The 17,616-nt window shown below is 37.4% G+C and overlaps 1 protein-coding gene across 1 annotated transcript in view; it reads left to right on the top strand.

The window, feature by feature from the left end:
- LOC117422937 (calsyntenin-2-like) overlaps positions 1-17,616 on the top strand; it is a 154,670-nt gene that overhangs the window by 68,938 nt on the left and 68,116 nt on the right. The window contains exon 2 of the mRNA XM_034038184.3: positions 1,456-1,578. Within this exon, the coding sequence (XP_033894075.1) occupies positions 1,456-1,578 (123 nt within the window). The remainder of the gene's footprint in view (positions 1-1,455; positions 1,579-17,616) is intronic.

Below are 17,616 nucleotides of genomic sequence, written 5' to 3'. Positions count from 1 at the left end.
AGAATTGTTTTATTATTTTGGGATCGGTATTGTATTTGGTTACTGGGCTGTTGTCAGTGTTATTTTGAATTACAAAGGAACAAAACAGCTGTTAATACAGACACAGTACATAGCAAAGCTTGTTTAATTGTCCTGCCTTTTGATGGTAACCTTTATCATGAAAATGTGAGCTGCTTCTTTTGAATGTGCAGAGAATCTGGTAAGAACACCACATTGGATATTACCATTACAGTCTTGGTGTGACTGCACAATTCAGTCACTGGGTAATACTAAGCATCTGATTAAAAGCAAAAGTGAAGAAAATAATGTTAAAGGGAAAGTTATTTTAGCCATAGTGTTAAAACTTTTTGATACATTTCATTAAGTTTTACCACGGCTGTGGAGCTGCCATGTTAAAGCAAGGGAACAGGATGCGTGAGATTATTTGTTTTAAAACGACAGGCAATTAGAGAGGTTAGAATCTGCCAAGGTTTTTTTTTTTTTCTGACAGTTTAAGCATGCACAGTAGCAGTTATTTCCAAATGCAGTGTGTGCAGATCACTACCTGAATAGTTAATAAAAAGAGATAGCAATCTGCAATATTGAAACAGGCTTTGAGTATTGTACCCAGATTTCCAGGCCCATTTATAATGTCACTTTTTCTTTTTAATGTACGTAGACAGTAAACCCCCCACCAACCAAAAAAACAAAAACGTTGCCTATGTCTTTGTACTATGGACAGCACTGCGCTTACAGTATATTCCAAATGCAAACTGTGCAAATGTAAGGACAGTAATGTCCTTTCTGCAATTTGTATGTATGGCTTGCTGGGGGTTTGCAAAGATTTCACCATGCTAGAGATTGCCAAACTGCTTAAGGTTGTAGCAAACAGAAAGTGTTTGTTTTTGTTAGTAAGACCAGGCTTATTAGCAGTTTCACGACAGGATATATAAATATTTTATTTCACATTACACATTTTAAAAGAATTAATTTGAAATGTGTTAAATAAGAATAATTATAGTTTTTGGATGTAAATGTAAAGGTCCATTTTTCTCTTTCCCCTGGGTGTTTGGCACGCACAGCACCATAGAAAGACTAAAATATTTGCATGTCAATTTTTAAAAAGCAATTACTTCCAGTCCTGAAGAAAAGAAGTAAAACATGTTACGTGGGCTTGCAAACTGGTCAATGGTAACGAAGTATCTGCAGACTTAAAATCCACACTACATTTGACCACCTGGTATGCCATTATAAAATGACATAAGTGGAAATGTTTTATTTGTTATCACACAAATAAATATATCTACATTTTTTTTTTAGCGTCAAGTTAAAACCTGTTTAGGTTTTCATTTTCAGAGTCTGTTTCTTACACAGAACATCACGAGAACTGTGATATTTCAACCTATAAAAAAAAAGAGAGCTCTAGGGGAAAAAGAAAATTCTTATTGCTCACCCACTGTTCTTTTCTGTTTGCAGTAAACAAGCACAAGCCTTGGATTGAGACCTCCTACCACGGAGTGATCACTGAAAACAATGACACGGTCCTGCTGGATCCACCTCTGATGGCCCTTGACAAGGATGCTCCAGTTCCGTTTGCAGGTAAGGGCTGGCAGTGACATGAACAAGCTCCCTGCAACAAAGAGAAGCTGTCACTTTGAACTTACTCCCCCTGCTCCCTTAAATAACCCCACAGCAGTTGGGGAATCGACTCATTATAAAGGAAGCCTGTTGTTCAGTGGAGGCCTAGTTTATCGCCTACTTGTCTGTATGTCAAGTTCATGTTTTATCCTCACTTGAAAGTCTCACAGCCCTTTCAATGCAAAGGATTGTTGAGCTAGTGCAGTATCCCCGGGATATATTTCTTGATGGATTTTTAAAGGAAATGTAGAGTGCTGCTAATGAGCTTCAAACCAGCCATGCTTGGGGTACTGTCACCTGACTCGGTTTTAGTGAGCTATTGCTACTTTTCTCGTTATTTCAGCTGGCTTCCTACAACTGGAGGATGCTGTGTGTATTGGGAAAACCAAGCTTTTATTAAATCAAAGTCTTTTAAAATAAGAAGTGGGTTTTATTTCCGGTAATGTTTAAGCAGCCATATGGAATCAGTTCAACTTAATTAACTGAGCATACAGTTGGGTGATAGGCAATTCAGTAATTAGTGGCAGCAGCTTTTACACACAAGTCGTTCAAGGGATGCGGCTTTGCTCGGGTAGCAATTGCACTTTATCAATTTAGCCTGAGGAAAGTGTCTGTTGACAACCATAAATTACATTTTCATTTTACACAGTAAGTATGTTACAAAGTAGAAATATTCATGACCGGACGGGGGTTGAGATTTGAGCAGGGTTTTCAGTGTATTTAGTAAGCACCTGAACTCGCAATGTGAATAATCCTTTCATCATCTAAAGTTGAAAGTTGGAAGAAGCTTGTATTTCACCCTCTGGGTTAGTTTTGAGTGCCGATAAAGGGAAGAAAACATTTTTTAAAATGCCACCGGGCAATCGGAATTGGGTATTAAATCAGGTTGAAGATTTGTTATTTAGGGATTTAAAAAATAAATAATCCAACAATTTCCAGCAGGCATATTGATTAGGGTTCAGACCTGGGAGTGAAGTGTATGGTTGTGCTTTCCTTCCTCAGCGGGCAGTAGGGCATGATGCATTGTGATTAAAGAGAGACCAGCTGTCCTGTGACAAACAGTAATAGTGAATTGTTGGTAGCATAAAATCCTTGAGGAGAGCGACATTCTTTTACAAGTGTGTTGTGGATTTGCAACAGTATTCCTAGCCCTCTATTGATTTTATACTGATAGATAACCATACACTTTAATTCCAGTCCCAGTTTTAGTTTAACTCCATAGCATTTTCGCAGAAGCTGAAAGTATAACACAAGGTAAACTGTAGTAACTGTGCAATCTGTTCAAATAGTTTTACCGTAGTGGTAATGTTGATAAAAATGTACAAGTAGAGATTTGCATGTTCCCCCTTGGTGCTTCTGAATCAAATGTGAGAGAGATGATTCTCTTAATTGGAGTGTTATTGAGAATACTGAGCTGTAGGAAGAGCCTTTTTTTTTTTTTGCTACTCTATCTGGCTGCAGCCATTGATGTCTTTGTATGTGACAGTAGAAGTTAGCCCCGACCAGCTAGTTTTATGAATGTTTTTTTTAAGGAGGAATGAAATATTGTTGACACACAGGTTTATATTTTATTTTTCATAAGCTGCTGTCTGGACAGAAGGATGAATGGGGACTCTGATGGCAGGAGGCCAGTTGCAATGACGTTTTGATTTCTCTTTGGAACAGTCCTTTTCTTCCACATATTATACCTGTGTTAACTTCAGCCTGATCTTCAGAAAAATGTTGAAATGTTGAAGTGGAAAAACGGCCTGTGCATGCTTTGTTAAAGATGCAATCTAGTTTCTGCAGCAATTCCAGTTCCCAATGTTCAATTTTATATTGAACAGTAAACACGTCTTAAGCAAGTGATAGAAAACCACCATGTCCATTTTCAGTCTCAGAGCCAAGTACTGTCAATAGTATCAAGAGATTCTGCAGATAAAGGGCGGTGGACATCCTAAAGGGGGCCTATTCACAAAGTGTAACTCCCGATGCGTTCAACCAATCTGCTCCGATTTTATGACTTAAATACAGATGTGAATATCAAACATTGTCAAAATGACTCAAGCGTTATTCATAAGGTCTAGTGCTCCTGATTTGCCACAAATGAGGAAAAGAAATGTATTTAAAAGATGTTTACAAAGTGATGACAAAGCATATTTGTTTTATTGTGAGTGGTATTGGATAGCTGTGCGTTTTTGAAGTTTGTTTTATTTCTGTTTAGCTCCATTGGGCTAAGCAGTTGTATTAATGAAGTTATGGGACTGCAGTTACAGTGTGTCAGCTTGATTCTGTGGATATAGCATCAGGATTCAGAGTCGGAGTGATATTAATCAACACTGCTCGTGCCTACTTTTCCGTGAAAAAAAAAATAAAAATCTGTGGGTTATTTCCTAAAAGCTGCTGACAGTTTTAAGCAGAACATTAAAATGTCTGTACAAGAAGATGCAATGCCTACAGGGAGTGTGAGCCTCCCGCACGGCTCATCAATTCTGGCCTGCCTGGATGTGGAAAGTGACAAGTACTCATATTTTTTCTTCATACAGTGTATAACGCGTACTTTATAGCTTTAAAAATATTGGAAAGACTTATGTGAGAAGAAGAACAATGTTGCATTGGAGTTTTGTTTATAGGCCTACTGTGTCTTAATCAGGGAATTATTTGGAGTGGCAGAAAAACAACCACTACTGTCTGGTAAACACTGTATCACCCCTTTGGTCGAATTAAATTAAATTAATCACCTCTATGGGGTGCAAGAATTTGCCCTGCCATTATCAAGTATAGCATTATGGAACAATTAAACAGGCAGTGACTGAAAGGGCAAAAGAAAGCTAAGATTGGTGTTCAATTTGATTTATTATTTCATTAGAATAACTACAGGATTATTAGTGATTTTTTTGTAATCAGTGCCCAGGTCCGGACAACAGCAGTCCGAGTTAAAATAAGATTAGTGAAGCTGTGGACACTGTGCTTGGCACCATGCACCTCTCAGACTCTGATCAGTATTACACTTTGGCTTTGTTTCAGTAGCTCTGCAGGCCTGATGTAATTATCTAGTAAAGCTATCCTGGCAGACTGAGTCACTTAGGCCAGGTGCCCTTCCTGCACCCCCATGTATACTCATCCAATTACACCTTTAATGGCACACAGAACATCCAACTGATCCAAACTTACATTTTGCAATGATGCATAAGTGTAACATCGCTGAGAAAATATGTACTGTCTGGTACCATTTAAGGCATTTTAGTTTTATTATTGTATTATACATATATACATATATTTATACATATATAGATAGAGGGCAGAGGACACAGCCATGGACTGCATTGCTTATAATACCTGTACAAGGTAATGGTATGGATTTATTTTCTCAAAGAAGCCATACTGTTATGTTATGCCTGTTGGTTCAAGATGCTGTAATGCTGGCTGAAGAGCTGGTTAAGATGGTTAAAAGTGTGGAGTGGGCAGCAGTTTGGAGTAGTGGTTAGGGCTCTGGACTCTTGACCGGAGGGTTGTGGGTTCAATCCCAGGTGGGGACACTGCTGTTGTACCCTTGAGCAAGGTACTTTACCTAGATTGCTCCAGTAAAAACCCAACTGTATAAATGGGTAATTGTATGTAAAATAATGTGATATCTGTATAATGTAAAATAATGTATAATGTGATATCTTGTAACAATTGTAAGTCGCCCTGGATAAGGGCGTCTGCTAAGAAATAAATAAATAATAATAATAATAATAATAATAATAATTTTAAAAAATCCCTTGAATTTGAGGTTAATTGATGATTGCTGTCTACACTGCTGAATTCATGTAATGGCTGTGAGCCTGTGCACCTGCTTTATATACCTGCTGGGTATCCAGAAAGAAACTATATATATATTTGTTCCAAAATAAATTTTGCTGTAAAATAGTTGTTCTAATTACCAGCTGTCTTGTGAACTGTATTGACACATGTGCTGTTACTGTGCGTTTTGTATGACAGGGTCTTTGGTTAGAATGCAAATCATGCTGGATACATTCAGTATTCAGCAGTGTTAACAATTGCAAAGCCCAATAGAGCACGCTGAAACAAAAACTTGCATTTCTGTTGTTATTCTGGGTACAACTGATAGTGCAGCTTGAATATAACTTGCCAGGATTTTAAAGGGCATGCTCTGCATCAGCTAATCTATCAATTTCTTTTTTCAGAAAGAAAATCATTATTTGTTGTGATAATGAAGTCGATGTGTGATACACATGAGCGGATTTCAGATCCCAAACAGAATGTGACAAACGCAACATTGTTACATTCCGGCTACAGTTGCTTAGCGCAATTGTGCGCAGACTTTTGATATATGCCGCCCCCCTTACTTAGCATACATTTTGTTAAACTTGGCCCACTACAGTTTGCACACCACTGACTTAGCGCACCAAAGGTAATGGGGGGGTCGACATTTTCATTGAATCTGCTGTGTTGTAAAGATCTGGGGCCTGGGAGATCTATTAGGTTTCCAAAACGTGGTTGTGGAATAGGGGGACTTGTTGTACTGAAAATGTATTAGTTTACAATAGTGGGAAATGTTGTGCTTGTGTAAGAGGGCCGAGGCGGGGCGCGAACCGGCGACCCCGTGCATCGCAAGCGACTGTCTTAACCATAATGCTTGTCTGCATTCGTGGTTTTAGAGTTTTTAACCTCATCTCATCTCACCGACAGGGGACAGGACAGAGTCTAAAGGCAGTGTATCACACAACACTGCCTGTTACACTTGCTCAGACGCTAAATGTCTGCCATTGAGCAGGTTTCCTAAGTCTGACCCAAAAACTTGCAAACAGAAACACTAGATGTGAAGCTCCTGTAAACTCTCATACAGTGCCTTCACCAGTCACTAGAATGTATACAATAAAACTAAATAAATAAGTAACACTCCAGGTTCCTGATGCCTCACAGATAATTAGGTTCTACTTGGCATTTATCAAACTTGCATTTCAGGTGGAAAGATGGACGGATAGACAGACTGCCACAGTACTGTAACACTGGGACTTTTTGTAAATGAGTATATAATGCAAATGCAGTCAACAAATCAAACACGTTAGCAAATGATGACTGTGATAGGATAAAAACAGTGCTAATGAGAACTCTCGTTTAACAATGGTCTCCCAAGAAATGTATTTGATGTGAATCTGTGAAGGCTTTAGAGAGAGAATTAGTCAAGTCAGACGCTCCTGTGTGTCAACATGAAACAATAATTGCCAATGGCATCAAAAGTGATTTGCTGAATTGAAATCTCTAACAACTGTACTTGTTCTCCTGCTCAATAAAATGCATGGATTTAAAAAGTCCCCTTTTTGTCTTTTGAATTGACGATAAAATATTTGTTCATCGTGATAGCTGTTAACAGCAGAGGGGATTATCAATCTACAGCTTGAATTGCGTCGCCTCAATAATAATTTATAAGACATTTGGTTGATATCAATTCTTTTTCTGCTAATTAGACTGTCTTTCTACATTTCCAGCTGTTAATGACCGACAATGTGCTGGGAGGGTGGCCAAAGAAAGCAGCTCCTCACACACTCTCCATGTATATTGTTCAGTTTTTAACCTCACCATATCATTGATGTGGTGAACTTACTTTCTAATCACCCTGAATATTATCTACTCTGTGGAGATAAGATGCATGTCCCGCAATCATTTTCAATTATATACCAAAATGTGATTGCTTGGTGCCTGATTCTAGCTTAAGCAATAGGCATGCAAGCCTTCTTCCATTTCAAGATATTTTAATGTTATATAAGATTTTAAAAAGCATATAAACAACAGGTAATTGGAAATTAAGACAAGGGGCTTTCTGGTTTTAATGATTGCAGCTTTTAAGTTAGTATATTAAATTAGTCTTGGTATTTGTGATGTAATTTAGTAAGACAATGCCTAACAAAGGTCTAATCTTTTCCACTTATTGTGTGATTAACCAGGATCAGTTGCTACTACTGTTATTACTTTTAAAAACAATTACCAAAATATAATTGCAAATATAAATGTATTTTTCCAGCTGCAAGACCACCTACCATTGGCACTCATAAACACACACACTCGCACACACACACACATACACACACACACCCAGAGGAGTTGTTGACAGGTAATATATGCATAGAAACAGACCAGATGCATGTCTTTCTTCATGTCAAAGAGGTGTTAAGAAACCTGTGAACATGCATGCTTCTGTATTGTTCTTTTTCCAATATACAAAACTCATCAGAGCACTGCAACTTGCTTGAAGATGCTTCATGTCACCCCAGATAAATCAGCACCTCCCAGGACAGGTGTCTGATCAAGAAAAATGTGAACGAGTCTGTGGCAGAGAGAGACAAGGCAGGCAGCATACTGAAAAAAAACAACAAAATAAGACATGTACATTACACCGTGTAACAATTTTTTTTTTTTTTTTGGTTCCTGGGTAGTAAGTGTTATTTCCTAATGGCTTATGCCTCAAAAGTATAGAAAATGGCTATTATTCCCCACAGACTTTGCTTTTGTGACCAGGACAGTGATATTTTGAAATTTACCTATTTTCCAGAACATTCCAGATAGATTCAGTGCTGAGTAAACTTGGAGTAACTTCTAGAACTTTCCAGTAATATAAATAGTAGTATAAATACAGGGGCCTTAAGCCCACCAGTTCAGTTTAGTTCCAGCTGCCTAAGTGGATACATATCTGCATTTTTCTGAGATGGCATCAAGGTCATAGGAGACTTCAAAATGGTGGCATTCCTGATGGGTCTCCAAGGCGGTTTTACCAAGTTTCCCTGCTATCTTTGCCTTTGGGACAGCAGGGACACCAAGGCGCACTACCACAGGCGGGACTGGCCACAGCGGACCGAGTTCTCTGTGGGGAGGAACAACGTCAAGTGGGAGTCACTGGTGGACCCCCGGAAGGTGCTGATGCCATCACTGCTAGCTCACTAGTAAGGAGAAAGCGGCTTGGAACAGCTTTGTCGCAGTGGTTCGGGGCTTCCTGGGCAATCACAAGGCCGAAAACTATGTGGAGCTGGTTGAGACTCTGGTGAAGAACTACGGCACAATGGGCTGTAGGATGTCCCTCAAAGTCCATATTCTTGATGCTCATCTTGATAAATTCAAGGAGAACATGGGAGCGTACTCGGAGGAGCAAGGCGAGCGCTTCCACCAGGATATACTGGACTTTGAACGCTGCTACCAAGGACAGTATAACGAGAACATGATGGGAGACTACATTTGGGGGCTGATTCATGAAAGTGATTGACAGTATAATCGTAAATCTCAAAAAAACTACTCACTTCTAAATTTTTTGTAGTCATTTTTGTATTACTTTAGTATAAATACATGTTAATTTGGATTCAGATGTTGTTTTTTTCTGACTTTATGTGAACGAAAAGACACAAATTCGCCCGTTTTCTCATTGGAAATAGGTAAATTTCAAAATATCACTGTCCTGGTCACAAAAGCAAAGTTTGTGGGGAATAATAGCCATTTTCTATACTTTTGAGGCATAAGCAATTAGGAAATAACACTTACTACCCAGGAACAAAAATTGTGTTACATAGTGTTATCAGTATACTACACATTCTTAAATTGCATTGTAAATCATTGGGATATTTCATCTCCAAATGTACAGAACTTATGGTATTTCAAATAACCTAATGCAGTCGTACCTGCATATGAGAAATGAGAGTTATCTTAACTAATGAATTCTTAACATTGCATCATTATCTCTTTCTGTGATCAAATCTTGATGGACTTCTTAAATAACGTATGTTTTAACACACCTCGGTGGCCTCGTAGAGCAGGGTCGTGTGTAAAATCTCAGTACATCAGGCACACCTTAGTGCGTCTGTAAAGCTTTCCCGCAGAAAAACGAGTAGACGTGGTATTTTTTTCGTCGGTGTGTTGCAGGGGTGCAGGGTAATGGTTTATTTGATGTTTGAGACAGTTCATCATAGAATTGGTTGCCAGTGGCTCACTCACAAATTTGGGTAAGTCAGTGTAGTCTGATGTGATAGGGAAGCACAACTCCACTGTCCACTTTTTTCATTTATTTACACTGACTCGTCGAACGTCTGCCTATTGCAAGATGAAAAGGACATACTGTATTTAAAAAATAAAGAACAAAGAAAAAGAAAAGCTGCTTCCAGGCTTTATGCTGATTCAGGCACAGAACACAATGATTTATTCATTTTTATATTAAGTTGCCAGAGAGATAGCTCTGCTTGTGATGATAGTAAGTGGCTCAGACCATGGACTGAGAAAAGAGAATGCATTTTTTTGGATCCCTATATTGAGGCCATAACCACTTGTTGGCAGTAAAAAAAAAAAAAAAAAAAAAACAGAAATGGAGGTTGTTACTTTTGCCTTTTATCAGAGGAAAAGGTTTTCTAACCAGAAGGCTGTCATAGCATAATCAGGTATTATTTTTGTCTTCATTGTTTTTGGTTCTTATTCTTTATACATTAAGATAACACAGCTCCTGTCCATGACAACTGGTTAATCATTATCTTGTCATTAAATCTGTAATAAAGTAATCTACGAATGAGTTTTATCTTAGACACAATAGCATTTAGAAGGCATTCATGTGTTGGATAATGAGCGCTCTATTTGAAATCTGACTGTCTGTGACAATCCGTGGGGTTTATTTTAGTTTACTAGAACAATGAAGGATAATGATGATGGGGATTTTGATTAAAGCAATTATCACAAAGTCTGCTAACTAGGTTTCCTAGTTAAAAACCTTGAACAAGGTGAGAACAGAGACGCTACTTCATCTAGGACTGAATTTCCCCTTCGATACCCTTCCAGAAAGTTAATTCTAAAAACAACTGTTCTAGTCAATTACACAGCGTAGGATTGTAATGCATAAAGTCAGTTTAAAATAGATATCATGCTCACATGTGAGTAGTTTTTAATAGACATTTTGCGTTTTATTACTTTGTCGAAAATGGAAAAATACAATGATATCAATTTATCTTGTGTCACAGCTGATAACTCTTACACCCCCTAAGCCTAGTTGCAATATAACATGTTAATCTGGGCTTATTGTGATTTAAGTATTTCAAATAAACAGGGACCTGGATCTGAGATGCCTAAAAAACCTTTTCTGCCTTTGGAAGTAAGTTAATGATGTAGAAAACATAATGAAAAGCTTGAGGGATGGCTTTAATAAGCTAACAGATTTCAAACAAGCAGTGCTGTGTCTACATTTCCATTGTTCCTGTTGGTTCAAAGAACATACTGCACCTTTAGTGAATATCAAATTACCGAAACGAACCAAATCCATTTACAGTCTGAAATAAAGATGTGGCATGCTGGGCTCCAAAGCTTTTCACATTTCATTTGCATCCCCTTTCTTATTCCCATAACCCTGACCACATTAGCTTCTTGAGATGGGCATGATTGGACAGGGCTTTGGGGGCATCTCACTGACGTTATTTATGGTCAAGTTCAGGGGAATTGACATTACCTTCAAAGTGTAGCTCGCTGAGAATCTGATGTGTGCTTCTCATTCTGTTAATGCTCTTGTATATTCACAGGCAAGACTAAAACCCAGTGGTTACCCAGTACTTGCTTCTGAAATGCCTGTTCTGGCTTGATGAACTGTCTTGGGGGGCTTTCCTTACTGTCCTTGCTTTGCCGTATCCCAGCTGTTAACAGAAGGCCGTTGTTGATTTTGTCGCGCAGGGGGCGTCTTGCAGTTTTACTCACCGTATAGTAAGCGAAGCTGAGAATACCCTGCTTGTACCTTATCCAGTTACACACTGTGTTCAGCCCAGAGGCAGTGCTGTGAATCAAAACTCCAACTCAGTGCGGAGCAATTGAGTGTGAAGCCACAAAGACACAGGAAATAATTAATATGTTTGAAACTCTATAGCATAAACAAACACAAATTAAATACGTGCTCCAGTATAATCAATTAAACTGCAATTGAAACCTTGTGAAAAACAGCAGTGTCAACAGTTTTTGTTCATCCTCAATCAACGTGTAAGTAAAAAAATATAATGCAGTATGCTAGTGAACTTTTACTGCTAAACAGAGATTAACATTTGCTGGTCATTTTTTACAAAAACAGAAGTTGTTGGTACAGTAGTTTATAGATTGTGTGTTTTTTTTTTATTTAGGGTATTTTTATGGAGACGTTTGGGGAGGGGTGCCTTTTGAACAGTGCAAGTCTTCTACTCTTTGTCCCTTATAAAAATAAAAAAGCAGAATAGAAATGGAGAATTGTAGTAAAGCCAATATAGCTCTCTGGGTTCCTGTTTATAATTCTGAATTAGCTAAATCAGCTTCTTAAGAAGGCCGACCTCTAGTTTATCAAGGAGTCAGACTTTCAGTTTTCTACACTCTTTTTTTTTAATTGGCCAAGGACGTGTATGTTTTATAATTTGAAGAACACAAGAACACAATATATGTTGATTCTGGATGAATTCTAGTAGCTTCCTGGAGGAATTGTAGTAGCTTCTGTAACCATAGTGATGGGCTTTCCATTAATGATAAGGCTGGCAACCCTGAAGCCTATATTTCTGATAGGTTTGGTGCAGTTTGGTGTTACTTTACTGTTGATGATTTAGTACCCTGCACATGTATTTTTTTGGAGGTAGACTGGTAAATCTTATTAGTGATAGGGCCAGAAATCCACCATGCATCCGTCCCATAAATCACTCCCTGCCAATCCGATTGGACACCCAGTTACCAAGGTCACGAACCTCTGGGTGTACCTGTACGGGACATTCCTTTTGCAGCAGGAGAGGCCAATTCAGTAACTGTCTGTAGTGTCTTTTTGGGGGGCGAATGCAATCCATCAGGAAAATGATTGAAAGGTGGTCTTGGTTAAAGAAACTGGACTAAGAGAAAGCTGTGAAATCAACTAGAACAGTCAGAAACAGGTGCCTCTGCCAGGTACAAACCCTAAAAGGAACGCCATGCAGTATTATTTTTTATTAACATTTGCAGAGGCAAAGCTATTTAAACCACAAGTCCTTTTTCTAGACATGACGTCATAGGATAAAGAATGATATTAAAGCAAAGGGAATTATTAATGGCTATAATCCTAATAAAAGGCTCCCTCAGCAAGCCAGTTCATATCACACATTATTTTTAATATGGTTCTGTAAATATTGGTTGGCAAGGAAAGTCTGTCTGCAGACAGAATATTAAATGTATTACCTGGCATTTTTTACTTTAATATCAATAACAATAACAATAACAATAACAGTCATCATAGGTCGTAATAACTTTGTACATTAACCTGTCCTTGTACGCTGACTTAATTTAAAAGCTTTGATCACATTTTAGATGAATATCTTCCTTAGTACCTTGAACATTTCACTAAATGACCTTTTATATATCTGCATGATCTAAAAGACTCAGACACAAGGCTGTTTAAAATATATATATATATATATATATATATATATATATATATATATATATATATATATATATATATATATATATATACAAAGAAAATACCAAAAAAATTAACGATAACAAAAGTTTATGATAAAGTTTATGGTCAAGTGGTAGGGGTGTTTAGGGTGAATGAAGCATGATGTAAATTACGAGTTGCGCACACAGCACTACCCTGTGTGAGCTCCCTGCAAGAGCTATGCTGTGCGAGCCTTCGTTCTGCGCGATATATTCTTGGGATTGGCTGGTATCCTCTTATTACAATGTAATTATATAGTTACTGTAATCTAAAATGCGTTTATATATGCATCCACTTGGATTCCTATTTGGACAAACTTTTAAAGCCTGTTTTTTTTTTTGTATTGATGTCTTCCAGTCCAAAGCAAACAGCTCATTAGTCGTAAGTGGACCAAGTAATTTGCATTACAGACTTTTTTAATGAAAGTGAACTTTCTTGTCAAGCTCCTTAAACAGTTAATCGAGTATGATGTTTTGATAGTTTCTATTAGTTCTCAATCCATTTGTTCTCTAGGCACTTTCTTTATTTGGAACATTGCTTCTTAATAGCACAGAATGTGCAAGAGACATTATTTATCTGGAGAGCTAAATCATCACCATTGATTCTTTTGTCTTATTATTCGGTTCTCGGCCTTTGTTAACACTGTATGTTTAAGGTGCAGTCCTTTGCTAAAACTTCATCATTATATTTTAAATTGCCATAAAATAAAGTGTAGTATTTCTTTATCAGCCATATGCAGTAAAAGTTTTCAGATTGAATGATGTTTTAGTTTTTTTGTAGAACTTGAGAAGAGGATTTAATTAAGCTCAAGGTTATCCGTAAATTATTTTTTGTTTGTTTCATAAAATGAAGGAACTGCTCTCTTTGTGTTTTTAAAGATTAATTTATAGATCAAAGCAATGTTTAATTTCAAAAGCCTGTAACCCTACTGAGTGAGCTTAAGTAATTGGTTCCTGCCTTTTCCAAGAATCTTATCATGCTGACCAGAGAATAAGAATGGTTACCCTTTTTAGACGTCTTGTTAAATATGTGATGAAAGTTTCTGGAAGGCATGATAGAATTGATTTGGCTTTTAGTAAGCTGGTCAGTCCACATCCTGTTTATTTAGTATGACACAGAGTAGAAGAGACAATACTGTAAAGACATCCTGCTTCCCAACATATTTGGCATTTTAGGAGAGTGACTGTAACACTAACACTACAGACAGTTAAGGATACTAAATTGCAAAGACAGTGCCCATGAGCACAGTAACATTCTATTGGGCTGTGTTAGCATTTGTTAATAAGAGAATAGCATGTTACATCGCAATGAGATTCTCAGGTTGTTTATTCTGCAATACCTGTATGTGCAAAAATTTGAGAAAAAAAATGTTGTTTGCAAAACTACAGAAACAGGCCTTGTTAAATCCAAAAGTAAATTATTTGCATTGATGCCTCATAATAGTTTGCAATGAAGCTATGAAAGGAACTGAGCTTCTCGAAGCCTGAAAGTCACCCTTGTTCAAAGACATGGATAATGACCCAACGTAAAATGGAATTTAGAATAATTGTTGGCCACTGTGTAGGCTAATGATTTGTACTAGATCGGAGCTCATCAAGCAATGAAACCACAGCTTGTTTTTTCCGTTGGTCAGGTAATGTACTATTTGCAGTGCCATCTAGCCACTCACTATTTTGCTGTTAAAGAACTGACCCGATGAACACCACTACTATCATAAACCACAAGCGAAATTTCTTATTTAAAGGTATTGATTTTTATCTGGTATTCATCTGATCAACTATCCCTTTTTTTCAGGTTAGGGTACAATTAACTTTATTTGTGTTTTTTGGCACATGTTTGTGAGCACATGTTCCAAGTAGTGATCCATAAGTACTACACTCTGGGTTAGATTCACTAAGTAGTTCACGGTAAACAGTCATTATTCCAGAAACCCAACCCAACCAGAAATAAAATACTTGCACATTGTTTTGTTTTAAGAATCCTAATGTGTTTTTTTTCAGTTATAAATCATGATAATAACAATTCGGGTAACAAGAGAATTCTGTCAGTGGTATTGTTCTTGCTCACATATAAAAACATTCGCAAGGCAGACTTTTCTTATCACGACTGCCGCCACCTACTTTTCCTTGTTTGCAATGTATTCTGGGGGTGTGAAAAAGAGAAAGGAAGGGCAAGGCTATCCCAGAATAAGACCCTGAAAGAGGAGGAGATGTGCGCATGTACATGAGAAGTTGTGTTGCCTTGAGCTGGGACTGAAGGCTCAGAAGGTTATCTCAACCAATCCAGTTAACTTTATGAAATGCAGGAGTCTGTTATGTGCTGTTCTTTGGTTGCACTGGGCCTTGCTGAAACCCCATCCTCTCCCCAGCTCTGCCCAGCTGTGTAAGGTTATATAGACGTACCCTCCAGAAACAGATCCCAAGCATTCTGTACATTGTACGAAACTGTCCCTGCAGACTCTCGCATTTCTGTGTTTGTTGTACGATTAAACGGCAGACCCCTTAACATCTAAAGGGCCCTTTCAAATTGAATACTGCAAGCTGGAGTCGAGGTATGAACGGGAGTGTTTTGGTTTTCCTGAGCTGTGTATTTGAACATTCTAGTGATGTAACAAAAGGAAGGTTCTTTTAGCAGCTCAAAGAAAACACAAATACTTTATCGCTCAACGCTTGTTGCCAGCATCAATGTGACAAGCATTAATAAATAAGCATACATTCCACTTGACATTCATTGTTATCCACCTTCTTTGTACCCTTAACAGGTAACATAGAGTCAGATAAAGCACACAAACATATACATGCATACATGCATACATACATGCATACATACATACATACACACATACATACATACATACAGTCTTACAAAGGCAGGATGCTAGCCTGATAAATCACAATAATTTAAAGCCACTATCTGCAAGGTAATTATGAACTGTCTGGATGTTTTATTTCTTACTTTTAATTAAGCTGGCCTTTTTATACAACCATCAAGGCTTGGCAATTTATGCTACAAGGGAAATTGTCCTGTTGAAACATAAAGTGCGTCAAGAGTGATTGGTTGAGCTGTATTGTATTATATATGTGCAGGGTTTAATTAAGTCATAAAGGGAGTTCATTCCAATTTGAGTTACTCTATGCCACTTAAACCTCTTCCTGAATTGATATGATGGAAATAGGGAGATACCTGTGGAAACTCATAAATAAAAGTCTGATTTTCTTTTTCAATATGTTGTTTTCTGTTTTTCTTATTCCATAGTATGAGGATACATTCATATTTAGTTTTTCTTTTCCCATACAATGCATCTCCAATGAAAAAAAAATGTTAAAAGAAACAAAAGCAACAGAAGTTTTTCTTTGTATAAAATGCTATGTTTAATCATGATATTGGTAATATTGCAAATAGGTACAGTACAATATTTTATTTAGCACTACTTGTATTTTATTAATGACCATCTACTTCAAAATTGAATTAATATTGAGTCAGTCATGTCTGGCACATAAACTTTAATATCAAAGATGTCATGCCTTTAACAGCCAGCCAATATTTAATTGCCATAATACGATCAATCATAGTGAATAGGAGTGGAGGGTATTGGATATCAAAGCTTCAAACAGTGAGCAATGGAAAATACAAAACTCTAAAAGTGGTGTAAAGATGCAAATCATGGAGGACAGCCTTTGGCTCAAAAACAAACGCAGCATCAAAATAAACACTTCAGGCAATGAGCTTGTGAACAAAACACAACTCTCTTGCAGTTTTTGTTTTAATTCAGAGGCTATCATGCTGAATTTGCTGAGACTGCTGAAGCACTCCTTATCATCACTTTAAAATCACCCCTATGTTAAAACTCTCTGCATATAGAAACAAGAATGCTCTGACACTGACAAGGTGGCTGGGTCTTGATGTTTTGTCAGGAGCTAAAAGACATTCTCTGCAAATTCCATTCCTACCCTGGCTTGAAGCGTTACGTAAACCGTAGCTATCAATAATATTTTAATATGAAACTAGAAAGCTTAGTTAAATATTGTTTTCTCCGGGGATGTTTTTATGATACAGTTTGATAAACTATTCTAGACTGCTGTTGGCTTCTGTAACCATAATAAAACATAAGAAACTGTATTTTATGCATGAAAACGTCGCCCCAGAGTTAGCTTTATTCAGCTCAATGGTGACTTTTTTGGTTGTAAATCTTTCATTTATAAAGGGCATTGAATAAAGCACTGTTTTATTGTATTGCATTGTATTGTATTACAAAGAAAAGAACCTGGCATTTAACAGAGATAACTTTTGTTATATCTGATAGACTGTTTGGTCTGTTTATATGGATAATGCAGTGACCCAAAGAAGATGTTAGTACCTGACAAGCTGGCATTAAAACTCCAGAGCCAGCCGTCTTGAAATCTGACCGGGGATATATTGTACAGTACCTGCATTCTATCTTTGCCAAACAAACAAATTGTACATCAGTCCTAAGAATGTGCACCATTACCATGTACATTACAGAACAACTAATTGTTCTTCTAAACAGTTCATGTTCTGTTTTCAGTGATCAGTGTGGAAATAGGTGGAACTCATACAAATGTTTA

The sequence above is a fragment of the Acipenser ruthenus genome, chromosome 17 (genome assembly GCF_902713425.1).
Source record: "Acipenser ruthenus chromosome 17, fAciRut3.2 maternal haplotype, whole genome shotgun sequence".
Classification (NCBI taxonomy): domain Eukaryota; kingdom Metazoa; phylum Chordata; class Actinopteri; order Acipenseriformes; family Acipenseridae; genus Acipenser; species Acipenser ruthenus.
The sequence above is the reverse complement of the archived record's forward strand: the minus strand, read 5'-3'. Positions and strand labels throughout refer to the sequence as shown.